The sequence below is a fragment of the Typopeltis vanoorti genome, chromosome 5 (genome assembly GCF_054136105.1).
Source record: "Typopeltis vanoorti isolate ZY-2024b chromosome 5, IOZ_Tvanoo_1.0, whole genome shotgun sequence".
In the NCBI taxonomy this organism is placed as follows: domain Eukaryota; kingdom Metazoa; phylum Arthropoda; class Arachnida; order Uropygi; family Thelyphonidae; genus Typopeltis; species Typopeltis vanoorti.
The window spans coordinates 136,731,916-136,759,838 of record NC_143553.1 but is presented as its reverse complement, the minus strand read 5'-3'; the positions used below and the strand labels follow the sequence as shown (position 1 = coordinate 136,759,838).

General features: G+C 37.6%; 1 protein-coding gene across 1 annotated transcript in view; it reads left to right on the top strand.

The window, feature by feature from the left end:
* The window catches only part of LOC150106851 (zinc metalloproteinase-disintegrin-like MTP8), a 263,774-nt gene that overhangs the window by 181,903 nt on the left and 53,948 nt on the right, over nt 1-27,923 (top strand). The window contains exons 13-15 of the mRNA XM_090393491.1: nt 6,464-6,595; nt 6,752-6,924; nt 25,144-25,345. Of these exons, the coding sequence (XP_090249617.1) occupies nt 6,464-6,595; nt 6,752-6,924; nt 25,144-25,345 (507 nt within the window). The remainder of the gene's footprint in view (nt 1-6,463; nt 6,596-6,751; nt 6,925-25,143; nt 25,346-27,923) is intronic.

Sequence of the window (27,923 nt, the reverse complement as noted above, 5' to 3'; positions counted from 1 at the left end):
AGACTGCCTCCTGCTAAAGATCCTCATGAATACCAAGGTTCCCTCAATTTTTCTTCATATCCAACATACCAGACTTGACACTACCTTGTGTAATCTTTTCTGGGCCCTCTCCAATACATACTCTTGAAAACCAGATGAGGCCTGATCAAGGCCCTTTAATCGATTAGTTTTTGCATGTTAATATCCTTCTCATCATTGCAATATGCATTTTTTATTATATCACTTTTATTACTATATGAGTTCCACTGTTCTGTGGAACTGAGATAGAGGGAATGAAAGATGAATAGAAGTAGTAGGTTCAGTGAATCAACACAACTGTAAAAAGTATGTTAAGTAGCTGTTGCTCATTTGCTAATGTTATTGCAAGTTTAGCAGAAACGGAGTCATGAGGAATGGCAGTTCTACTGAACATCATACATGGAAATATCTGTAGGAGGCACAATGCAGAAACTGACTGTCTGTGAAACATTAGCTAGCAAGAATCTGTAAGAGGGATTCTCAATTAGACAAACTGTCCTTTTCCAAACTGCATTGAGAATTTTTAGAGAGATGTAGATACACCACCACAAATGTGAGAGTAATATTCCAAGATGAGCAGTCCAAGAAGAGAGAGATCTGATCTTGACTGTTAAGCTGAGCATTATCAGAGAAAAGGGAGAAAATAACTACTGTCATTTTTGCAAGAAAAAATACAAAATTTTGTTTTGGAAGCATTAAAGATGACTAGTTTGTTATCACTCCATTGAAAGATGGTATGGAGATCAGTGTTTAGGGTACTGATTGCAGATGATCTTGAAGCTTCAGATGTTTAAGCATTGCAAGGTTTGTTATATGAGTAGGAGGAATGGAAAGTGGTATGATCAGCAAAATTGTGGATTGGATTTGAAGTCAGCGACATATAAGGACGAGGGCACATGAAATAATACAGCTCTGAGGAATACCTGCATTAGTATGAAATTATGAAGAGAGAGAGAACACCATAAGATGGCAATTTTCTAAGAAGCTTCAATGCCAGACTCAAATGCCTTGGAAATGTCAAGTACAATAGCACAAGTTTCTCCACACCTCTCCGTGTCATGTGTCTAGAAGTGAGTGATGTAGGTGAGTAGATTTACCACAAATCTTCATTGGCAGAATCCATATAAGTCATTACTGATTCTCCAGTCCTTTAGATTGCATCACGATGATAGTAGTAAGTCAAAAGTTTGATGGTAGACACATCATTTGTATTTTTATTTGGAATGGGTTATCTTCCATTTTGTAGAGCAAATGCTGAGTATAATATATAGTGTAGAGATAATAAAAGGCAGGTGTTAGTTCAGGAGCACATATCTTGAGCAGGATTGGTGGGATACCATCAGCACTATAATCCTTTTTGGTATCCAGATTGTTCTGTCTTTCTGGCAGGCCAGAAGAGACATGCAATGCAGTGTTCCAGGAAAACTTTGAGTTGATCTGTTGATGATCTCACCCTTCAAAATTTCTCCAACAATTGGATGCTCTTTCTACTTATCCTTTCTGCTTACTTCAAAAACCTTACACTTTGCATCAGTGAATTGGCAGCTCCACCTACTCATCCACTCACAAGGTCTCATAAAAGCTGCTTTCCTTCTAATACCACATTTCTTGCTCTCTTCAGATCAAACAACATTTAGAATATAATTATAGGATAAAATAGGAGTAATCAGAGAACAGAATACACCACTTGTCAGGACTCGAAGTCACATGCTCATGGCACCAGTTTCGATGAGCTCTACAGTGGTTTGTGCTTAATGGGATACAAACCACTGGCTTCCTTGTGTAAGGTCCACTTGAATAACTGCACATCTCCAATTAAAGCTCTTCCAGTAACATTAACATACATGTAAAGCACACACTGCTTTGTAAAATTAAGAAACACCTAGAAAATGTGAAATAACTCTTGCAATTTGCAATGAAATGAAGCAGGGCAAAATGTGATATGGCAGCATACAATAGCATAGCAAAATGAGGAGACAGCAAGAAATGTCAGACAGGTCTAACAGACATTATGTAGGGGGTGTATGAGAGTTAACAAAAAGATTGCATAGTATGCTCAAAAATATGGTCACATAACATCTGTGCATTTTACGATCCTTCTAATGGCTAAAAAAAGCCTGACCACATTGTACTGTGCTCAATAAAGAGCATATCTATAAGATTCTGTGGCAACATATCCGATTCTTCCATCAGAGCAAGCTTTAACTCACCAAGTGACCAAGGCAGTGGCTGTTCACAAGCAATGCGATGCTCACATGTTTGATTGGATTTAAGTTTGGTGATTGTGCTGGCCATGGCAATCATTAAATATCTCAGGTTTCATGATATCCCTTCACCACTTGAGTTCTATGGGCAGTGGCATCATATACATTAAAAGAAAATCTGGACCAACTGGACCCCCCCCCCTGCAAAGTTACTCATAGAGTTCAAGGATCTGCTCTTTATACCTCTGCACAGTTATGGTATTCCTATCAAAAACATGAAGAGAAGTACATCCATTGATCATTATTCCACCAAGTACAACACTGCTTCCGTCATAAGTATCTTTTTCTCTCATGTTGGAGAGAGGGTACCTCATTCTCTTCAGATAAAAAAAACATCTACAATATGTTTGCAGGTTAAAATAGGATTTAGCAGTGAACAGAACTGTACCCACTTGTCAGGGTTCCAATTCTTATGTTCATGGCACCAGTTTAGACAAACTTTGAAGTTTGTCTAAACTGGTGATTAATATCAGATTAATAGGATAAAAACCACTGGTTTACTTGCATGAGTTCCCCTTGAAATGAGCCTTCTTAACACAGTCTGATTGGAAATTGTTTCAACTTTGTGATGCAGCAACCTCCAGAGATGGTTGGTGACAGGACATTGTAGGGTTCTGTCTTGCTGTTAGAGCTAGATAACAGTCTGTTCTGGTTGACACAGCTTTCTGGCAACCTTGGCCTGCTCTTCTTGTAAGCTGAAACCACATCCGTAGTGACGAGACAACACTTTTATGACACATTAAGCCAACATGTGACTTCGCTTACAACTGCCCAGCTTCAGGTCATTCAGCTGCCCACCATCTCAAAGAATCATTTAAATGATAATGACTTGTCATCCTGTTCCTGTTGGTACTGAAGATGCAGCTAATTCACTGAGCAAGCCAAAAAAAAAAAAAAAGGAATGAATTAACGTGGTTGTAATCACATCCGTGTTTTTTTATAGGCGAGTAATTTACATTGTATGCAGATCTGCTGAGTGGCAAATTTTGAGTATCCAATATAGAAATTGGATACTCAGAATTCAGATAGCAGAATGCCTATTATAGCAAATATTCACTTTCAGAGACACTGTTAGAAATAAAATAATCACAACAAACATTTTGTTCTGTTAATGTTGTCAAGCAGTTTAGTAACAGCCCCAATTCCCCCCATCCAATACACAACTTGTTGATACCTATCTGACAGTCAGCACTTATCCAACTCACTAATCTATCTTAATCCATCTAAAATTTAGTAAACTTAAGTACAACTCATTAAGTGAATGTTATTAACATACTCCTGCTCGCTCATCATTGGTCCATCCTCTACCATTCTCTCTCTCTCTCTTTACATTTAAACTTCTCATGATGTCATACTTATGATGATGATAAAACTGGATCCCATCATGGTACTGATTACATGTCCTGTAAAGAGAATATACAGGCAGTCCCTAGGATGAGATACGTTCCTGAGAACATCTTTAAGTCAGATTTGTATGTAACTCAGATCCCTGATGAACAGTGCATATATGGTAATAATAATAATAACAACAATACTATAATGGCTCATATGTAGCAATAATAATACAGTGTAATACTGAATAGTAATAATAATACAGTATAATACTGTAATAGTAATAATAATACAGTGTAGTACTGTAATAGTAATACAGTGTAATACTGTAATAATAAGTTACAGAAACTATTGGGCTCTTTATTATATTTTTATTATTATTACTACTATTACTTTTTTTTTTTTTTTTAAACATTTTATTATGTCTCAGTATAAATTACATACAATAATAATATTTACAATATTTACAATAAGGATTATACAGAATTTTTGAATTTAGAATATACATAATTATAATAATAATAATAATAATTTATTTTATTTATTTATTTATTTATTATTTTTTTTTTATGTCTCAGATGAATTGCATACATAGTTGCTGTAGTAATTATATATATATAATATTTATAACGCATTACAATTGTGTATAACAGATACTTGCAAGTTAATAATTTTCTTCCTTGAAGCTTAGCAGAACTTATCTGAGGAAGATAATAGATGATAGAGGGTGGTGGTTTCATGGTTATGTTCCTATACTGGTCACAAGCCAGGTGTTGATTTTACTGTTTGTTGGTACGTGCTTGGAAGACTTCGACTGCTATTACAGTTTAACTTTTTTTTTTTTTTTGTGCAAATAGGGTTGGATTTAGACATGGTGTGTTTGTTTCTTTGTGTTCTTGTAGTGATAGTTTCTGAGAGGGGGGGGGGTTGTCATAGGTTTGTGTGTGTGTGCATGTGTGGTGGGGGAGAGATAAACAGGAATTGCTCTAATTTTCATTCTCGCTATAATATTTATATAGTGCCTGTTTCAGCTCTCTGTATGTTCCTAGGTTTCTGTTGTCGAACGGCAGTTTGTTTATCATGTCAGGTACGTAGAAGCTTCAGGTAGCTTTGCCGTAGTGATTGTTGTACTTATATGTTATGTAGTTTGTTGACTGTGGTCTTGTTATTTGATATGTTGTTCTGGTTACTCTATATGTTGGGCTGTAGTAGTGTTTTAACATGACTGTGTAGTGGCATAAGTGTTTCACCTTAAATATTTTGTAACTGGTGATTAGTTTACGGAATTAACAACGCATATAAAGTATATTAATTAAAGGTAACTTTAATGAATAACTTCTATATTTCGGCAACGTCACATTGCCATCTTCAGGAACATAAAGATATGATATGTGCACGCAGGCACTAACACAAAGCAAATGAGGAAGAAAGCAAGAAACTAATATTGTTCCTAAAGTCCTAATGGTGCCCTCTGGCAGGCTAATTTGGCAGTTGGGCTGAAGTTCTCATAATGTAAGTCTCCCAAATTTGGGGTAGTTTCATGCACCCAAATTTGTTGAGGTTAGGAACGTTTTTTAGAGCTGCTGAAGATTCTTTGAATAATCTTTCGTATTTAAACTTGCTGCGATGAATTATTTTTGTTTTCTTCCAATGAATTTTATGGTGGGTATCTAAGGCATGGTCTGCCAGCCCAGAGCGGCTGTACTGGTGGAACCGGATGTAGTCTTGGTGTTCTGAAATCCTGATATTTGTTGTTCTGCCTGTTTGGCCAAAGTAAGACAATTTGCAGCTGCAAGGGACCTGGTATACACCAGGTAGGTCTAGGGGAAGTGGTTGGTCTTTGGACGTTGCCGAAATATAGAAGTTATTCATTAAAGTTACCTTTAATTAATATACTTTATATGCGTTGTTAATTCCGTAAACTAATCACCAGTTATGTCTGACCAAAGTATAAGCCTTGCTACTTAAATATTTTGTGTTTTGTCCGTGCTTACTGCATAAATGTGGGTTGTCGTTATTCACCACAGCCTTTCTAGCTTCAGTGATATCTTCTTTGAAGCCATGAAAATCATCACAGAACTGAGGGCACAGTTTGTTCCCCCCCCTTTCATTGTTGATTGCTTCACTTCCTCCCAAGAATCAGCAGTGTTTTGATGGCATCATAGATGTTATAATTGTTCCAGAGCTATTTCAAGGTCATCGCATCATCTTCCGTAGCCCTGACTGCTTGCGAGAATGTACGCCATAAGTAATAAGCCTTAAATGACTCCCTGGTCCATTGGCTGTATGATGTAGCATTGAGTGGTAAAAATACGACTTTTACATTAGGGTGAAGGTAAAGACATAAAGATGCTGTGCCAACGAACCACTCACACCATGCGGGTTTGTTTACATGCATGGAAGAAACTAGTTCCAGAATTATTAATTTAATTATTTAATTATCCTTATGGGGAACCTTGGTAGCCAGTTCGTAAGTACGGAATGCCACAAGTCAGGTCATCCGTAACCCGGGGACCGGCTGTACTGTGATTTATAGGATACAAACAGCAGTTTTATTGGAAATTATTTATTTTTTATATTCAAGTAATTTAGTTGTGAAGATGTTACATGTACAAACTTTGGTTTACTTGTGATATGTGGAAAATATGGATTAAAACCAGAATATAATTTCTTGACAAGTATAATATACTTTCTGAGCAATAAAAAAACTTTCTGCAAATAAAAAATTGTTATAAGATATGAGCATAGTCCTATTCATTTATATTATTTAAACCTCATAGCCTTATTAGACTAATTCTACAAGAATCATTATTAAGTGTAAATAATAAAATAAAATTGTTTTATTCTAGGTAAAAAAAATATCTACTCTTTGTCGAGGAGCTGTTTCTGAATGTGATCTTCCTGAGTTTTGTGATGGAATATCTGAGTTCTGTCCTACTGACGTTCATAATCAAGATGGAACAGGTTGCAGTAGAGGCAAGGTATGGTTTTTTATTTCAAAATTAGTGATTACGCTCATATATTAATTTCTGAATATAATTAATGAAATGAAATCTCAACCAGAAAGCATTTAATTACATTTTAGATATCATAGTAGATTTAAAAATAATAATGAAACTTTCATTAATTTTTGTTAGGCTTATTGCTATTCAGGACATTGCCGCTCCCATGCAGACCAGTGTCGTCTTCTATGGGGACCATCAGGCAAGATGTCCGACTTGCGCTGTTATGAACAGAATCATAATGGGAATGTGAATGGCAATTGTGGATACAATAGGTTAAATAAAACATATGCTCCATGTCCAAAAGAGTATGTATTTATTTTTTATGTTATATGCAGCTATGTTTTTATAGCAAATTAAATATCATCGTCATATGATGTACCCTCAAGGGACAGGATACTATGATAATAACACATGATTAAGTTTTCATTATTATGAGCTTCCTATGAATAATTTTTTTTCCAATTAATCTGTTATATGTCAGATCAACCAAATATCTCTAATTCTTCTATTAAATCTAACATTTCAGTATTTCAGGGCACTACTAACAGCAGCAATTCAGGTAGATCTAGTTAATCCCAAAGGACTTTTTTCATACCATCCAAGCATCAAACAACTATTTTCTAGCATTTCATCTCTCATTCTATTAGTGAGACTAATAGATATCATATTCTATTATATTAGTGAGACTTGATTGACTACCAATGATATATTCATAGGAATAGAATGCAAAAGATATAGTATCGTCAGAGAAGACAGAAGGAACAGGAAGGGGATTTGCTAATGATAGCAGAAGAATTGAAGCCAAAAAAGAGTACATCAGTAAGACAGGGATGTAGATGGCAATTTATTTGAGGCTATTTGGTGTGAGACATGGGCCAATAAGATGAAATATACAGGGTATGTCAAAATTATGTTAACACTTAAATGGAAAAAAACATTTATTGTAATCAACATTTAGCAAAAAAAAATAATAATAATAAAATAAAATTTAAATGTTCATTCCATATAAGTGTTAACATAATTTTGACATACCCTGTATAATTAGTTGCTGCTATAATCCAGGGGGTATAAGGATGAATGGAGATGGCATGCATTGACAAATTAGCACAACGAGTGTAGGTTGAATAATTATTATGGACAAATTTCGATTATGATAGCATAGATTGGAGGAGGAATAGTCAGAGAGAAAAGGAAATGGAATTTATACAGCTGATAAGAGATAATTGCCTAAGACAACATATAATGGAGAGGACATGAGATTCAAGAGTGTTGGATCTGGTCATAGTATCAAAGAACTTAACAGTGACCAATCTAGTTAGGCTGCCTCTGCTTAGGAAAAGCAATCATGCAGTCTTGACCTAGGAGATTGCCAGACATGTAGAATTTTCTGTTTAGAAGAGATTTGTGGAATTACAGAACACATGATTATGACAAGCTGAGGAGTCTTTTAGCAATGCCATGGCATAAGAATTTAAGGGGTTTGAGGAAAGCAGTATCAGATTGTATACTCAGAGTTAAATTGCCACCATCAGGGAACAAAATATAATAGGATATGTGCACATTGGCACTACACTAAGTAACGAAGGTGAAGCATGTCAACTGAGAGCAGGCCTAAAGTTCTAAATAATGCCCTCTAGTAGGTTAATAGGGCATCCTTGGCTGTTGAGCTGAAATATGGATGATGAGAATGAGAACTTCCTAAATTTGGGGCAGTTTCATGCAACCAAATTTGTTGAGGTTGGGATAATTACTTTAGGCAGAAGTAGATTTGAGGAAAAGGCTTTCTTATTTATATTTGCTGCAATTACAAGGAAATTACATTTGCTGCAATGACCATGTTTTGGGTGTCCAAAGCATGGTCAGCAAGTCCTGAGTAGTTGTAGTGATGGAAACAGATGCAATCCTTATATCTAGCAATTCTGATATTGGCTGCCCTGCCTGTTTGTCCATGGTAGGATAGTTTACAACTACACGGGACCTGTTAAACACCTGACAGGTCTAGGAACTGTGGCTGGTCTTTGGTGAAGGGATGATACTTAGATAAGGAATGGTAATATTTTATATGACTTGTAATTGGTTTGAAAGGTTGTAGTTTTTTAAGATTTTTTGGTTGTGCCTTGGACACATAGAATAGCAATAGCTTTGGTGTAGTCTCTGTTCTGGAGAGGGGGATAGGTTGTGTGGGTTTCGAGTTTTAATATTTTTTGGATATGGTAGGAATTTTGTAGCCTTTAGCTAAGGAGATTTTGTGAAGATGGTGAAGTTCAGTGGAGAGGACACTGTTATCTGAACTAATTAATTTAGCCCTGTTATATAAAGTTTTAATATGTTAATATGCAAAGTTTAATATGTTTGTTTTTCAAGAAAATAAATAATATTTATTAACTTATTAACTCATTTTTTGCTGGTATTATATGCAGCATCTTCAGAGCACAAGAACAGTTTGTCACAGTACACGAAACAACAGCAAGTTGGTATAACAGTGGGACTAGTTCAGAAAAAAATTGTAATGGACAACACAAGGGAACTAAACTCCTAATTTGGTACCATCTATATTGTAAAAAGAGAGAAAACAGGTGTTAATTAGATCTTAAAATGACTCTCTCCCAGATTTTTGGTAAATTTATACAGCCATACTTGTTGAGGTTTGAAGTATGTTTTAAATGCTGTTGAGCTCAAAAACAATCACTCTGATTTATGACTGCTGTGTAGCACTTTTTTCTTCTATTTGATTCTCTGTGAAGGGGTATCCAAGGCATGCTTTACTAGGCCTGACTTGCCATAATGATAGTGCCAGATGTATTTTTTATGTTCACCTAGACATATGTCAACAGTTCTTCCTGTCTGACCTGTCCATAGTAAGCCAGGTCACAAGAACAGGGCATTTCATAAACTCCTGGAAGTGATAAAGAAGAGAATTTGTCCTTTAGGTGAACAGATGAGAGTTTGCAATTTGACATATGGTTGGAAATTGTTCTTGTGCTCTGAAGATATTAGATATAATACCAGCAAAATATCACCTAAAAAGTTAATAATTTAAGTTAAACATAATAAGTTAAACTAAATCTTCGATTTAGTATAAAGTATTATCTCACATATTAGGTAAAATACATTTTACCTGTATTAGGTAAAATTTATTTACTTAACACCTTACTGTGCAAACTTTTATTCTTCTTCATTTCAGTAACACCATCCTTATCTAGTCGACAGTACTTCTCTAATTCTGCAAGTTTCACTTCTTTTCCATTGATACTTCTAATGCTAATGGTCCCTGTCTTCAATTCTGCTGAAATTGAATTGTTCCAGTAAGTGACTATTCACTGTTTGCCCAGGTTCCTGACAAACAAAGAGTTCCTTGCCCATCTGGCATGACAATTTTATCTCATTATACCATCATTTCGTATGCTCTGACATATAATTTGGTATTACAGAATAGTGATGGATTGGCCCAAATCCCAAATTGCCAATCCTCATTCCTTCAGCATCTGGGTGGGTATTTATTATTGGAGGTGCATCACAAGAATGTGAGAATCAGACATTGGATTACCATAGTCAATTGTCGGCATTTTTGTGGGTTGCATGGAAGTTCCTTCTCCACATACCTAGTTCTGACCATTAAGTGAACCTATTTATTATTATTGTTATTAAGGCCTCCAAGGAGTCAAAAGACTCATCGCAGGAGGTTCTTCCTAGGAAACACAAGTCTATCAAGACTCATTGTGCGAAGTCCCTCCTACCACTGAAACAAAGTCCATCATACCACTCCTTAAACTCATTGAATGTTCTCAATTTCACCACTCTATCAGTCTCAATCTCACCACTCTATCACACAATGCATTCCCTGGAAGTTACAAAAGGAAACTGTGAGCAATTGCTCACAGTTTCCTTTTGTAACTTCCAGGGATGGCCCCTTGTCATCCCTCCTTCCCACTGTTCAACCAAGCAAAAGAACTCCCAAGTGTCAACCCTGTAACCACCTCTCAACAGTTTAAAAGTTTCAATCATATCACCTCTCCTCCTTCTATCCACCAAACTCTGCAGTCCACATTCCCTCAGCCGATCCTCATAACTAACATTGTACAGTCCTGAAACCATCTTTGTTCCGCCTTTGTACACTTTCCATAGTTAATTTATCCCCTTCAAATCCTGGGGACCAAATTTGAGAACAGTAGTCTACGTGTGGTCTGATCAGGGTCTTATACAATGGAATGATAACTCTTTTATCTCTGCAGGTCAGTGTCCTTCTCATTATTGCAGCAATCCTCTGTGTTACCTTCACCACCTTTGCAATATGTTCCCTGAATTTCAGGTTTCTATCAATCATCAACTCCAGATCTCTTGTCTCCCCTACTTCCTCCAGTATAGCTCATCCAACAGAGTATGCAGCGTCCCATCAATGTGTCCCAAACCTCAAGATCTTACATTTTGCTGCATTAAACCGAAACCCCCCCCATTCATTTGTCCATCTGTCTAGCTTATTCAAATCCTCTTGCAGGACTACCACATCTCCGCTATTAATAATAATCCTTCCCAGCTTCACATCATCCGCAAACAACTGAATATCCCCCTGCAAACCACTGATAATGTCATTGATATAAAGGTTAAACAATATACGTCCCAGTACTAAGCCCTGTGAGACCCCACTTGTAACCCTCTGCCTCTTTGAAACTGCCCCATCATGCACAACTCCCAGATACCTATCGGATAGCCAATCCTGATATCCAAACCCATGTGCTGCAACTTAAATAGCTTATCATGTGGTACCCTGTCAAATGCCTTTGCTAAATCCAAGAAAATGGCAGTATATGCCTTTCCCTCATCTACTACTCTTGTAACTTTATTATAAAAGGCTAGCATATTACTAAAACAAGAGCGTCCCTTCACAAATCCATGTTGACTCTCACATATAACATTACCCTCATCTGCCCAATGCTGTATATGATCCCTAACTAATTTCTCCAAGATCTTAACAACTACTGATGACACACAAACTGGCCTATAATTAGACACTTCCAGTCTGCTACCGCCCTTATGCAATGGCACTATCTTACACTCCTTCCATTCCCTGGGCACCTTTCCTGCAGCCAGACTTTCATTGAAAAACCATGTCAAAAGAGCTGTCAGTTCTTTAGCACATTCTCTCAAAACTCGTGGTGAAATACCATCCAGTTCCACAGCTTTACTCACATCCAGATTTTTCAGTATTTGGAACACACTCTCCTGCTGCACCTCTAAACCTCGTATTTGCCCTATCCCTCTAGTATTAAAATTTACTCCTCCAAGATGAAATACACCAATAAAGTGTTCATTGGACAATTCCACTATGTCCTCCTCTGCATCAGTCATTCTATTCCCATTTTTATACCATAGTGTCATTCTTCCACAATCATTTCTCCTCCTACTGGCCACATAGCTAAAAAATTCCTTAGGATTTTCCTTGGATCTTAGGGCCAATCTCTTCTAATATTCCAGTTTCGCCTTCCTTACCATACCATTCACTCTCCTGGCCTGTGTCTTATATTCTTCATGCATCTGCTCTTCACTTGTCTCCTTATAACTCTTCCATAGCCTCTTTTTCACCTGCAGTTCCTGTTTAATATTGTTTATCATCCACTTTACACCAAATGGTGTGCTCTTCTTTACTTGTGAAATACAGCTTACTATTGCTGCTAACAAATATTCCTTCACAATTCCCAAAGCACTAATGATATCCTAGCCTTCCAATTCCTCTCTCCATGAAAATTCACCGAGTTGATGTCTAAGAGTATTATAATCACCTGTCATATAATTTCACATATGTTCCCATCTCTTTGATACTGCTGCATGCCTATTCATCTTCCAAGTCAAAACCACATGGTCACTCTCTCCAACTGGTGGGAGAGATGTCATCTCAGTTATTATCAACTCCTCTGATGTTATGACCAAATCCAGAACTCTTGAACCTATTGTACCGTCTATTACATGTTGCCTACGACATTTGTCCTTGAAGAATTCTATAAATTCCATTCCCTTATTGCTAAATGCATCTTCCTCTCCCCAATTTATACTGCTGTAGTTAAAATCTCCCATAACAATCATTCTTCTTGCACTTGCAAACTCACCTGTCTAAATCTCCTGGTCCCCACCCTCTGTGCTCCTTGGTTTGAAGCAACATCCCACTAAATATTCCGTCTTGCCTATCTCTACCTCACACCATATGCTTTCAAAATCATTAATGTCACTGCCTTCCAAAGCCTCCATGCTTAGAGGACATAAATTGTCACTTATCATAAGCAGTACTCCACCATCACGCTTTCCCTTCCTATCCTGCCGAAAAATGCTGTACTCTGCTACTTCTATTCCTGTTATTATATCCTCTTCTGTCAACCACGTCTCAATGATTCGAAAAATATTTGGCCATGCTGATGCTATCAGTACCACCAATAACTCTCCTTTATTCCGGATACTCCTGGCCTTAGTGTAAAGCAGAAAAATGCCACTATTTCTATACCCAGCATTATCCCCTCTAGACTCCACTGGGCTCAATGCTACCTGTTGTTCCCCTTCTCCTAAGTACCCTTTCCCACAAGAAGCCACCCCTGCTACCATCCACCTTGGGCATTCTAGTTTCCTGGCATTGACACACTGACTCGTTCAGAACAGCAATCTCTCCAGATGCCTACGTCCTTCCTCATTCAAATGCAAGCGGTCTGTTGCATACAATTCCTCTCTGTCCTCAAATGCTCTCCCAGCATCCAAATATTCCAATCCTCTCTTCCGACACATTCTAACTTTTATGTTATTCAATATTACTGCTCTTCTGCGTAGCTCGTCACTATCATACCTAGGCAACACACACCCTATCTTTCCTCTCTGCGTCTTCTTTCGTACTACCTGAAGCAAGAATCTCATATCTCTCACTGCCCAATTTACATTACCTCTCAAGTCATTTGTTCCTACCATCACAATCATCTCAGTGGTGAAGAGATTCTGTGATATAATTAATATCTTTTTGGATTTCTGTTTGGATTTGAATGAAAAAAATATATATATTTCATCTATTCAAATAACTGTCTGAATCATTGACCAGTGAGTGAAACACTGAAAGTATATTTTAGGTCAGTAAATTCATAATGTGTGAACAGTTTTAGTGTGTTACTCTGATTTTGAAACATGAACCAGATATAACTAGATATTATATATTTTACAATTTCAGCATCAATGGTCTTTATGTTGGGTTTATGATTTTATGTGATTTATGTTAGGTTTGTTATTATGGAAAACTTAATACACAGCCATTTATTGAATATAAGGAATGATTGGTAGAGTATTACTAAATCACTTAAGGAATTGACAACGTAGATACGAATATAAATTAAATTACACTTCCCATATTTCGGCAACATCACGTTGCCATCTTCAAAAGGAACTTACAAAAAAGGCACGTGCACGTAGGCGCTACAACACAGTAACTGAGAATGAAGTGATGAAGCTATTGTTCTCCTAAAAGTCCTGATAGTGCCCCCCCAAGCAGGCTAAGTGTTCTTGGCCGTTGGGCTGAAGGTCTGCTGATGTAAGCCTCCCAAATTTGGGGCAGTCTCATACAACCAAATTTGTTGAGGTTTGGAGAGTTTCTTAGGGCTGAGGCTGATTCCATAAATAGTCTTTCTAATTTGTATTTGTTACGGTGTATTACTGTAGCTTTCTTCCACCATGTTCTGTGGCGTGTATCCAGAGAATGGTCTGCAAGACCAGAATGGCTGTACTTGTGAAAACGGATGTAGTCCTTGTGTTCCGAAATTCTGATATTCGCTGTCCTGCCTGTTTGGCCAAAGTAGGACAGCTTACAGCTGCAAGGGACCTGGTATACACCAGGTAGGTCGGGGGGGGGGGGGGTCTTCCCCTAGACCAGTGCTTCCCAAACTTCTGGATGTCAGGGGCCCCCTTTACAAAAATTAAAATATTTCACGGCCCCCCCCTCGAAAAAAAATCGTAATAGAGAGATATATTATTACAATATTTATTGTATTTATATTCAATACAAAACATACACAGTGAATATTGCAAAAATCAAATGCAAGTATTACATTTTTTGCCTCTTACCGTTTGTTTCTGAAGATGATGCAGGCTGTTCTGGTAAAATGAAATACTGTCTTTTTTTTTTTTTTTTTTGAGTCTGTTTCTGCTTCTTCTGATTGTTCGCAGGAATTTTTTTTTTTATTTTTTATCAGCCACTTCTCCATCTCAGGGTTAAATTTTTTAACGTAGAATAGATCAAATAATATCACCACTTACCGATACTGGCACACCACAGACTGATAACTTGAAATTAGTGAATATTACCTGAATAAGGGAATCCCCGGACCAGGAACATTTTTCTCTTTTTGTGACTTTTTCTCCCTTTAAGGTGAACGTGAATGCCAATACATGTATTGGCGTTCACGTGATGCAGCAAGCACGCACTCTCCCAACAATGCAACAAATGAAAGAACAGCTTCAAATACAACTACAACGTTTTAATGCTAATTATGTATAAAGACTGTCTATGTTGTTCATAGTCTTTTAACCCTCAATGTTTAGTGTTTTTTCTTTTATAATGTCACCTGAAGAAGGCTGTTACAGGCCGAAACTAGTAGTGTGTTTATATTAAAACCTTTTTAATTAAATCTCGGTTCTAGTCATTCAATTTTTTTCATAAAACTATGTATGTTAACCGAGTCAATGATCATTCTGTCATATATATATATATATATATATATACACAGGGTGTTCGGGATAAATTTGACAGTTTCGTAAGGAAAAAGAAAATCTTCTTTGTATCTATTAAATTTAATGAATTGACAAAAAAACATTACAGGCAGAGTTAATTACAATACTATCAACAAGATTTACTCAAAATAACCACCATTAGCATCGATCACAGCTTCAATTCTGCTTCGGAACCTCGAACAAGCTGATGCTACAGTCTCCCTGGGAAGGGCCGCAAAAACTGTTTTAATTTTATCCATTAACTGGGCTTTTGTATTACTGGAAGTGCGATTGGTGTCTTTTTCAACTGCGCCCCATACAAAATAATCCATGGGGTTAAGGTCTGGGGAGTTTGGAGGCCAAACATTTGGACTGGTGAAGTCGTAGAAATTTTCAGACAACCATTTTTGACTTTTCCCAGAGGTGTGGCAAGGGGCCGAATCCTGCTGCCATACATACGGCCTACCATTGGCTACCCTTGTTATCCAGGGCTTGACTACAGTTAGCAACTCCACGAACAAAGCCCGAATTCCAATGCCAGGGTTCTTCAACACCTGTTCCTGCAGATTTGCGAGGAATTCTGCTGTACGAACGCAATCAGATCGTCTGCTAGGGATCTTTCTTCTTGCTACATCCTCGTAGTCACCATTGCAAGTCTCTAGTTCATGCCTGATTGTTTTTACTGTATTCAGGGAGCATTGGGCAGCAGTCGTAATATCCTTATTTTGATGGCGGGCACGAATCATCATGATACAAGTTATTCTCTTCCATGATTCAGGTGGGTTCCAGCTATCCATCCTTTCTGACATCTTGTATATGAATGAAGAAGGGTCCAAACTTTTAAATGAAGAGAAGTGTGTGTTAATACATGTAACTTACGGAAAAATATAATTAATTATAAATATGTCAAATTTATCCCGAACACCCTGTATATATATATATATATATATATATATTACTTAGTTTTAACACTTTTACGAATTTTAACACGTTCTGTTGAACTTTATTGCTACCTTGAGAAATCGAACTCACACACATCTAATTAATAACAATAGTTTTTAGTTAGATACTGTGTTTGCCCATACAACATATGGTTTTGTTTCAGTCTATACAGCATAGTTTCTGTATGAGGGGACATGTGATTCATTAATTAGTGTGTTTTTATTGCACTATTTGTTGAGAAATATATTACACAGACTCCTCATACCTTATTCATTTGGCATAATAAAAGTACTTGCTTTTATTGCCTCTGCAGTATAGTGGTTGTTAGGGAGGGGGTGTTGTTTACCACTGCAAGCAAGTTACTATCTCCCCACATGAACTTGTTTAAGCTTTTTTTCATGTGTGAAGTATATGCGAAACTTTTATTGGTAACAGAAAACTTGCTCGGATGACTGTGATAATATAAAACGAGTTTTGATATGTATATAAAGTCAATATCAACAGTCCCTGATTACGAACGCGTGATGAAAGGGACAGGAAGATTTGGAGCTTCCCTGGAGAGCATTTGAAGTAAATACAATTAACCACTGCTTTGAAATGAAACATATGAATAAGCAATATTTACTAATATTCATTAAGCGCCGAAATACGCAGGAAGCAAAGTTTGTGAACCAACACCAATGTGTGAATTTTTGCATTAAAATATAAAAAATAACAAAAAAGAAATAATAAATAATAAAAGTTAAATACGTTTCTTTTAAAATAAAAAAAATCTACTTAGTCTTAAAACATTTTAAATTTGTAAGTTTTAAAAGAGGTAAACCGTGAGTAGACATATTGGTGCACAATAAATAATGGAAAAAACTCACGTAGAAAGATTATTTATTAGTATAATTTTCGCCTGTGTGTCACAGGCATCTTCAGTACATTAAGCTCAAAATTAAACACTAACTGACAATTCCAAAAAGCGCCACCTAAGTAGCTGGTGTAAGATAACTAAAAAGGTCAATAACTTTCCTAAAAAAAAAATTAATACAAGAAAAAGTTAGGAAAGATTAGCTGATTTGTAAAGTACTATCTCCCATAAAGGGGATAGACGTAAGCCGTCGGATCTGTTTAAGTTAGGAGAATGAAGTAGAGTTTCACATGTTTCTTTATAAAGGCGTTCCATGAGAAACTGACTTTTGTGAAGAACTCTTGTCTTTCTCCAATGAACTCTGTGTCTAGTGAAGATGGCATGTTCAGAAAGTCCAGACTTTTCAGGTTTAAAGTATTCAATATAAGATTGGTCTTCTAGCCGAATAGACGCGGATCTTCCCGTTTGTCCGAAATAAGATAATCCACAAGAGCACGGAATCTGGTAGACACCTGGATGATGTGGAAGCTTGTCCTTAGGAGAAGTGAGAAAGGTGGAGATTTTTCTAAACGGTCGAAAGGCAACAAAAATATTCAGTGGTTTTAAAACTTTTGCTATACGTTCACTGATGTCTTGTACATAAGGGATAGTAATGTGCGTTATTTCTTCTGTGTTTGAAGAGGAAGACATATTAAAACTACTCAAAGTTCTTTTAATGAAGCAATTCTTATAACCATTAGATAGAAAGGAAGAAGTTATGTATTGTAGTTCTTTCTGTAAAAGATTGTCTGTAGAACAAAAGGAGTGGGCCCGATGAACCAGTGTTTTAATAGTTCCTGCCTTTTGACTGGGATGGTGATGAGATTCCACATGGATATAATGGCCTGTATGAGTCTTCTTTCTATAAACTGAGAAATGTAGGTTACCATCTGGTTGGCGAAGAATTAGAAGATCTAAAAAGGCTAACTGCTTTAACTTCAAGTTTACCCTAGAAGTAGAATCAAATCTGGTTGGCGAAGAATTAGAAGATCTAAAAAGGCTAACTGCTTTAACTTCAAGTTTACCCTAGAAGTAGAATCAAATAAGCAGTTAGCCTTTTTAGATCTTCTAATTCTTCTCCAACCAGATGGTAACCTACATTTCTCAGTTTATAGAAAGAAGACTCATACAGGCCATTATATCCATGTGGAATCTCATCACCATCCCAGTCAAAAGGCAGGAACTATTAAAACACTGGTTCATCGGGCCCACTCCTTTTGTTCTACAGACAATCTTTTACAGAAAGAACTACAATAAAAGAACTTCCCACAACAAGCGGATAAGGGATGCCAATTTTCTGTATGGTCTAACAGGAGGTCAAGTCATATTTTTTAAAGATTTTGGTAATTTTTCGCTGTGTATGTTTTGTATTGAATATAAATACAACAAATATTATAATAATATATGTCTATATTACGATTTTTTTTCAAGGGGGGGGGTGAAATATTTTAATTTTTCCAAAGGGAGGCCCCTGACATCCAGAAGTTTGGGAAGCATTATACTAGGTACAGAATAAAATGTAACCATATGAAACTATTCCACTGCAGCTTTAAAAAATCTAAATGCCTTAAGAAATCATGTGACCATTTCTTGATAAATATCATAAAAAGAAACTAACATAATTGTTTTATTTCGATTCCTTGTGTTCATGCCTGCCATGCTTAATCTTTGTATCTCATGCTTTATTTTCTTCTTATATGCATCATCCAGACATTAAATAATTTTACCACAGTTATACAGTACATTCATAGACACATGCATGTGCACAGCCACACAAAAAAACCTAAAATGGTGATGGATTTAGAGTGATTCTTGTTATGGAGGGGGGGGGGGGGAGTTGTGGTTTGTACGTTTCAATATTTTTTGGATTTTTTTGGGGGGTAGCCATTGGCTGAGAAAGTGTTGAGAATGTGCTTTAGTTCAGTGTTTTGGGCCATGTCGTTAGAACAGATTAGTTGAGCCCTGCTGTATAGTGTTTTCACCACTCCATATTGTTGTGAGGGGGGGGGAATTGTTGGTGAATGTACCTGCCTGTATGGGTGGGTTTTCTATAAACTGAGAAAACCAAGGTTCCATCAGGCTGGTGGGTAACTAGTGTATCTAGGAAAGGGAGGCTGTTGTTTTTTTCTCTTTATCCAGGGTGAACTTGATTCTGGGGTGTTGGTTGTTTAAGTGTGTTAAGAAGGAGAGGAGTGTATCAGAGCCATGTGGCCAAATAGCGAACACATCATCAACATAGCGAAGCCAAACAGTTGGTTTTTGTGGGGCTGAGTTTAAGGCTTTCTCTTCAAAATCTCCATATAAAAGTTGGCCAAGGGTGGGGAGAGTGGAGAACCCATGGCTGTCCACTCTATTTGTTTGTAGAATTTTCCCTGCCAAACGAAATAGTCTGAGTTCATTGTGAACTGAAATAGGGCTGAGATATCGGGAGAAAATTTAGCTTGGATGAGCTCTAAAGTTTCCTTGAGTGGAACATTTGTGGATAAGGAGGAGACGTCAAAGCTGACCATTATGTCAGCGTGTAAGGTTTTCTATGCTGGCTTTGACATGGGCTGAGATTTTTATGTATGATGGTGTGTGGGCGCTTTGACCAAATGTTTAATTAATTTGTATGTGGGGGAATCAATGCCATCCACTATGGGACATAATTGCACATTTTCTTTATGTATGTGCCCCCCACGCGCATTTATGGACTCCCGTAAATGCGCGGGGGGGGGGGTATAGAGTTAAATGGCTTTAATCTGATGGTAACTTCTACAGGTCAAGAAGTGACTTTCTTAAGGAGCCTGTGAAGTTTTCTGATTTGTGAGTTGGTGAGATTGTATTCGATAAGGAGGTAAGTAGCCCGATCTAATAGAAGAGCATTAAGCTTACTTGTGTAGTCCTTTGGTTAAGTACTACAGTTGCATTTCCCTTTTCTGCTTTGGTGATAACTATTTCTTTATTATTCCTCATTTCTTGCAGAGCTTTATATTCCTTGTTGGATATGTTGGTTTTTGGTGGTCTTGCTTTGGAGAGGACACAAGCTTACATCAGCACACCTTCAGCCCAACGGCCAAGAACACCTACTTAGCTTGCTAGGGGGTACCAGGACCTTTAGGAGAACAATAGCTTCATCACTTCATTCTCAGTTACTGTGTTGTAGTGCCTATGGGCACATGCCTTTTTTTGTAAGTTCCTTTGGAAGATGGCAACATGACGTTGCCGAAATATCGGAAATATTTATTAAAGTGTAATTTAATTTATATTCGTATCTAAGTTGTCAATTCCTTAAGTGATTTAGTAATGCATAACCAACGTATAAGCCTGTCTACGAGATTGGTAGAGTAATATGCAAGTATTGACCTCACCTTTATTATTATTATTATTATTCAGGCCTCCACGGAGTCAAGAGACTCATCATGGGAGTACCTTCCTAGGAAACAAAAAGTCTATCATACCACTCCTTGAGCTAATTCACCGTTCTTGCTCTCACCACTTTATCAGGCAATGCATTCCACTGCTCAACCACCCTCCATGCAAAGAAACCACTCCTCGCCCTCTTGCTCACAGCTTCCTTTTGTAACTTCCAGGGATGGCCCCCCCCCCTTGTCATCGCTCCTTCCTGTTGTTCCACCAAGTGAAAGAACTCCCCAGTGTCAACCTTTTAACTGCCTCTCAACAGTTTAAATGTCTCAATAATATCACCTCTCCTTCTTCTATTCACTAAACTGTGCATTCTCTCAGCTGATCCTCATAAATAACATTGTACAGTCCTGAAACCATCTTTGTTATCCACCTCTGTACCCTTTCCACAGTTAATTTATATGCTTCAAATCTTGGGAACCAAATTTGAGAACAATAGTCTAAGTGTTGTCTGATCAGAATTCTTATACAATGGAATGATAACTCTTTTATCTCTGCAGGTCAGCATCCTTCTCAGTATTGCAGTAATTCTCTGAGTTACCTTCACCACTTTTGCAATATGCTCCCTGAATTTCAGTTTTCTATCAATCACTGCCCCAAGATCTCTTGTCTCCTCTACTTCCTCCAGTACATTTCCTCCAATTGAGTATGCAGCCTCCCATCGATGGATCCCAGACTTCAAGACTTTACATTTTGCTGCATTAAACCGACACCCCCATTCATTTGTCCATCTATCCAGTTTATTCAAATCCTCTTGAAGGGCTGACACATCTGCGCTATTACTAATAACCTACCCAGCTTCACATTATCTGCAGACAATTGAATATCCCCTTGCAATCCACTGACAATGTCATTGATATAAAGGTTAAACAATACACGTCCCAGTACTGAGCCCTGTGGAACCCCATTTATAACCTTCTACCTCGTTGATATTGCCCCACCATATACAACTCCCTGATACCTATCAGACAGCCAATTCTGAATCCAGTTGACTAACCCAATGGTTAGTCAACTGGATTCAGGATGGTTAAACCCATGTGCTGCAACATAAGTATCAGCTTATCATGTGGTACCCTATCAAATGCCTTTGCAAAATCCAAAAAAATGGCAGTATATGCCTCTCCCTAATCAACTGCTCTTGTCAGTTTATTATAAAAGGCAATCATATTACTAAAGCAAGAGCGCCCCTTAACAAATCCATGTTGATTCTCATAGATAACATTACCCTCATCTGCCCAAAGCTCTATATGGTCCTTCATTAATTTCTCCAAGACTTTAACAACTACTGATAACACACAAACTGGCCTATAATTAGACACTTCCAGTCTGATACCGCCCTTATGCAATGGCACTATCTTACCTTCCTTCCTTCCTTCCTTCCATTCCCTGGGTACTTTTCCCATAGTCAGACTTTCATTGAAAAGCCTGTCAAAGGAGCTGTCAGTTCTTTAGCACAGCACATTCTCTCAAAACCTGTGGTGAAATACCATCCAGCCCTCCAGCTTTACTGGCATCCAGACTACTCAGTATTTGGAACACACTCTCCTCTTGCACCTCTAAATCTCGAACCTGCACTATCCCTCTTTTATTAAAACTTGTTTCTCCAGGATGAAATACTTCAAGAAATTGTTCATTGAACAACTCCACTATGTCCTCTGCATTAGTCACTCTATTCCCATTTTTATCCCACAATGTCGTTCTTATATTCTATATTCCTAATAACCAGTCTGATACCGCCCTTATGCAATGGCACTATCTTACCTTCCTTCCTTCCTTCCTTCCATTCCCTGGGTACTTTTCCCATAGTCAGACTTTCATTGAAAAGCCTGTCAAAGGAGCTGTCAGTTCTTTAGCACAGCACATTCTCTCAAAACCTGTGGTGAAATACCATCCAGCCCTCCAGCTTTACTGGCATCCAGACTACTCAGTATTTGGAACACACTCTCCTCTTGCACCTCTAAATCTCGAACCTGCACTATCCCTCTTTTATTAAAACTTGTTTCTCCAGGATGAAATACTTCAAGAAATTGTTCATTGAACAACTCCACTATGTCCTCTGCATTAGTCACTCTATTCCCATTTTTATCCCACAATGTCGTTCTTATATTCTATATTCCTAATCACTCTCCTGGCCTGAGTCTTATATTCCTCGTGCATCTGCTCTCAACCCATCTTCTTATATATCTTCCATAATCTCTTTTTCATCTGCAGTTCCTGTTTGATATTGTTTGTCATCCACTTTACACCAAATTGTGTTCTCTTCGTCACTCCAGGAATACAGCTTACTATTGCTTCCAACAAATATTCCTTCACAATTTCCCAAGCACTAATGATATCTCACCCTTCCAATTCCTCCCTCTATGGAACTGTCCCAAGTTGATATCTAATACTATTATAATCATCCGCCTTATAATTCCACATACATTCCCTTTTCTTTGATACTTTGATATCTATTCATCTTCCAAGTCACAACCATATGGTCACTCTCTCCAACTGGTGGGAGTGATGTCATCTCAGTTATTATCAACTCTTCTAATGCTATGACCAAATCCAAAACTTGAACCTCTTGTTCCCTCTATTACATGTTGAAGACATTTGTCCCTGAAAAATTCTATAAATCCCATTCCCTTATTGCTACATGAATCTTCCTCTCTCCAATCTATACTGCTGTAGTTAAAATCTCCCATAACAATTATTCTTCTTGCACTTGCCAAGCTCAACTGTCTAAACATCTCCTGCTCCCTACACTCTGTGCTCCTTGGCTTGTAGCAGCACCCTCACTAAATATCCTGTCTTACTCACCTCTACCTCACACCATATGCTTTCAAAACCATTAGTGTCACTGCCTTCCAAAGCCTCTACTCTTATAGGATGTAAGTCATCACTTATCATAAGCAGTACTCCACCACTGCGTTTTCCCTTCCTATCCTGCAGAAAAATGCTGTACCACCCTGCTACTTCTATTCGTGTTATTATATCATCTCCCATCAACCACGTCTCAGAGAGCCCAATAATCTTTGGCCAGGATGATGCTATCAATGTCACCAATTAATCTCCTTTATTCCGGATACTCCTGGCCTTAGTATAAAGCATAAAAATGCCACTATTTCTATACCCAGCATTATCCCCTCTAGACTCCACTGGGCTCAGCATTACCTGATGTCGTTCCCCTTTTCCCAAGCACCCATTCCCACAAGAGGCCACCCCTGCTACCATCCACCCTGGGAATTCTAGTTTCCCTGCATTGACACAACTCATTCAGAAAACAGCAATCTCTCAAGATGCCTACGTCCTTCCTCATTCAAATACAAGCAGTCTCTAGCGTACAGTTCCGTTCTGTCCTCAAATGCCCTCCAAGCCTCAACATATTCCAACCCTCTCTTCTGACACATTCTGGCTATGCTATTCATTATTACTGCTCTTCTACTCAGCTCGTCACTATCATACCTGGGCAACACACACACAATCTTTCCTCTTTGCATTTTCTTTCATACAACCTCAAGCAAGAATCTCAGATCTCTTGAAACCCGATTTACATTGCCTCTCAAGTCATTCATGCCCACCATCACAATCATCTCATCCACTCTTTCACCCCGCTTAATTGCCATAGCCACACTCTCTATTGTTCCTCCAGGCAAACACTCAACTGGCATCCTATCTTGCACACCAGATTATTGAGTCTTCATACATCACAGCTCTTACCACTCTGTTCCTTGATTGCTCACCCACATCTCTCACTCTCTTTCTCTCTCCTTTAACTCTTTCACTCTGTGTTCCCCCCACTTACCTGTGGTCCTGGCATCACTCTATCCCTGGTTCCAATACTCCCTCGAATTCTTGTCATTCTCTCTCTCTCTGTCTTTTTCCATTCTCTCTTCTTCTTCTATCGTTCCCATAACTCTCTCTCATTCCCTCTCTTCTACTGCTCCTATTCTCTACTCTTCTATCATTCCCATACCTCTCTCTCTCTCTCTCACTCCTACTCTGATTCGCCTTGCATTCATTTCTTCCATTCACCTAATTATCATACTTCTCATCTCATTCCCGAGACATTCCACCATCTCTTTCAGCTCATCTATCTCTCTCTAGAAGTTAGCCCCTCTTACTCACCATTCATCCTCCCAATCATGACGATCGCCGAAAACTTCACAATTGCTCAAGCCTTCCCCACTCTTATTTTTTCATTCATATTTCGCTGCTCATTATTCTCACCTATCACACTACTCGTCTCTCGAAGATCTCCCACACCTGACACAATGAGGTCGGATATCGTAGCGTCTAACTCACTGGATTTCTGTTACATATTACTTTCCTTTCCTCTGATTATCTTTTCTGAGTGTTGTTTAACAGTAATAGTTCTGCTATTTTCCTAGCAGGTTGTAATTAGACCAAATATTATATGTTTCTGTGTTTATGTAGCCTGTTTATTATACAGTATATTAGAAACTGATTTTTTTTTTCAATTCAGATTTATGTATGCAGTTTTGAAGACTAATTAAAATTCAAGGAACTTTTGTAAGCAACATTAAACTGAAATTATTTTCTTTTTTAATAGAGATGTATTATGTGGTATGCTTCATTGTACACATTTGAATGAACGTCTAGAATTTGGAATGGAGTCAGCGGCCATTTTAGCAAGATCCTTCATCAATGTCAGAGGCAAGATTTTAACCTGCCGATCAGCTATAGTTGATCTTGGCTTGTATAACACTGATCCTGGTCTTGCTCCAAATGGAGCAAAGTGTGGTGATGGAATGGTAAGAATATATTAATATCAGTCATACCATTATGCATGCTATTAAGAATGTGCTGTTTAATGGAGAAAACACATGTTTAGAGATGACTAACTAAATTTATTTACCTAATACATTATTGTGCCAATATTTTGCCTTAGTCATCAAGCTACCAAAGTTGATGGATTGCATTTAAGACCTCTCTAAAAATTCTTGATGCTCTCATAGACCCTCTCAACCACAGTTTCATAGATGATTAGTTTCTGCATTGTGTCTCTCCTACTTAAGTTTCCCATAGGCACTGTTCAATAGAACCAATATCCATTATGCCTCTGATGTCTTCCAACTACTCTTCTCTACTATACTGTGGCATAATGCCACAGTATAGTAGAGAAGAGTAGTTGGAAGACATCAGAGGCATAATGGATATTGGTTCTATTGAATGTTTACACTGGAATACATTTTGTGTTAGGAGCATTCAAAAGTTCTGCTGAATAGAGTGAGATTGGAAATACAAAATTAAGGAACTAAAGCTATTGGAAGAGGGATATGCAGATGCATGTTTCTGTGTGTGTATGTGCACAAGCACCAGCAAATCAAGTGACCATGAGAATGAACAAAAAATGTTGAATATAGTTCCTGAGATAACAAATCAGAATAGAACAGTAAATACAAAGTGTAAGGATAGTTGTGGCCCACCCATGGGACTTCTGAAGTTTATATTACACTAATGCCAGAAGTATTCAAAACAAGGTGGAGTAGTTTTTTGGTAGTAATTAATTTTTTTTGGCCAAAGTTTATTGGCATTAACAAGGTGTGGCTGACAGAAGATGATATAATTATTGGGACAGAATATGAGGGGTATAGTATTTTTTTTTTGGAGGAGGGGAATAGAACAGGTAGGAGAATATCACTGATAATAGCAGAACTGCAGTCAAAAAGAGTAATGATTCAGAAGGAGGTAAGAGAAGCAGAAGGCAGTGCATTTGAGGCCTTTGGACATTAGATTAGAGGCCAACAGGACAAACTATTAGTCAGTTGCTACTATAGGTCAGAGGATGCCAAGGATCATGTGGATGGTATGCATCTCAGTGAGTGAAGGGCAAATATGGGAACTCAACTGTGAGGAGAGAGATTAGAATAAGGAAAGAACATATGGGCAGAAGAAAATGGGGAATTTATTCAGCTATTAAAGATAATTATCTGAGTAGCATGTGATGGAAGGTACCAGAGGTTTGAAAGTGCTGGATCTAATAACTGCATCTGAAGATTTGTTTATAACCAAGGTGACCTTTGGTGAAGTGATCATGCAGTCTTACCTGGAAGGTGACTAACTGTGTGGCATTTTCAGATAAGAAGGGATATATGCGGAGTTGGTAATTGCAACAAACCGCTTAGTGAAGTGTCATGTCATAAGAAAGTTTAGAGGAAAAATGTTAATAGTGGACTGAAAATTATCAAGGGGTGTTTGAAGGAAGTAGTAAGTAACAGATTGCATACCTAGAGTCAAGAGTATAAATTAAGTGGAAAGTAAATGGATGTGTAGCATCATTAAGCACAAGTTGCAAACAAAGAAAAGTTTGTGGAGGGAATTTAAAGAGAAAGATGATCGGTATATTCATGAGTAGTACAAAGTACAGGCTAGAAACATGACCAGTGTAGTAAGGAGAGCAAAATCAAAGTACAAGAGAAAATTTTTAAGAGCAAATCAAAAGTAATCCAAAAGAGTTTTTTCAGTATGTGGCAAGTAAAAGGAAGAATGACTATAGTACAATAATTAGAATAGAATAAGGCTATGATCACACCTCATATCAATTACTGTGAACAGATTTAGTCACCTGGTTTTCAAAAGGATAAAAAAATACTGGAAAGAGCCTGGAGGCCATCCCTGAAAGCTGTATAAAGAGGGTGTAAGAATTGGTCTTTTACATGGAATTCATTGACTGAGTGTGTGTGATAAGTACTAAGATGCTCAATGCATTTTGGTACAGTGTGATGAGCTGTGTGAGACAGTGGGACCTCATATGATGAGACAGTTGACTCCATGGAGGTCTGATGATGATAATTACAATAATAATAATATTTAGCTATGAATCACTAATGTATATTTATGATTCTTCATTTTAGTAATTTCTCTTTATATTTCTTATTTGAAAGTTACATATTATGACCATCATGTTAGATGATTCTTTGACTCCATGGGGTCTTGGGTGATAATAATATTACATATTATTCAGCCATCTCTTCACTGCAGACTGCTTAAATTAATGATAGCCTTGGGCCAGCTATCTTTGATTGGCTGCTAGTGGAGATTGAACTGCCCATTCAGTCTCCAAAAGTTAGATAGGGCCAAAACGGCCCTATCTAAACTGCCTACTCCCTATACTGGAATAAAAGCCATTAGCTGATTTTTTTTTTTTTTTTTTTAACATATTATGACCAGGGCTGTATATGTAGAGTTTGCTAGGGGGGGGGGGGTCGCACGCCAGTTATTTATTTGAAATAAATAGTCACAAATATCAAGACATGCACAGCTTGACTGTAAACCAGATAAAGCGAGCGTTGCCATTGAAGCACACATTTACTAGTCATATATGGAGAG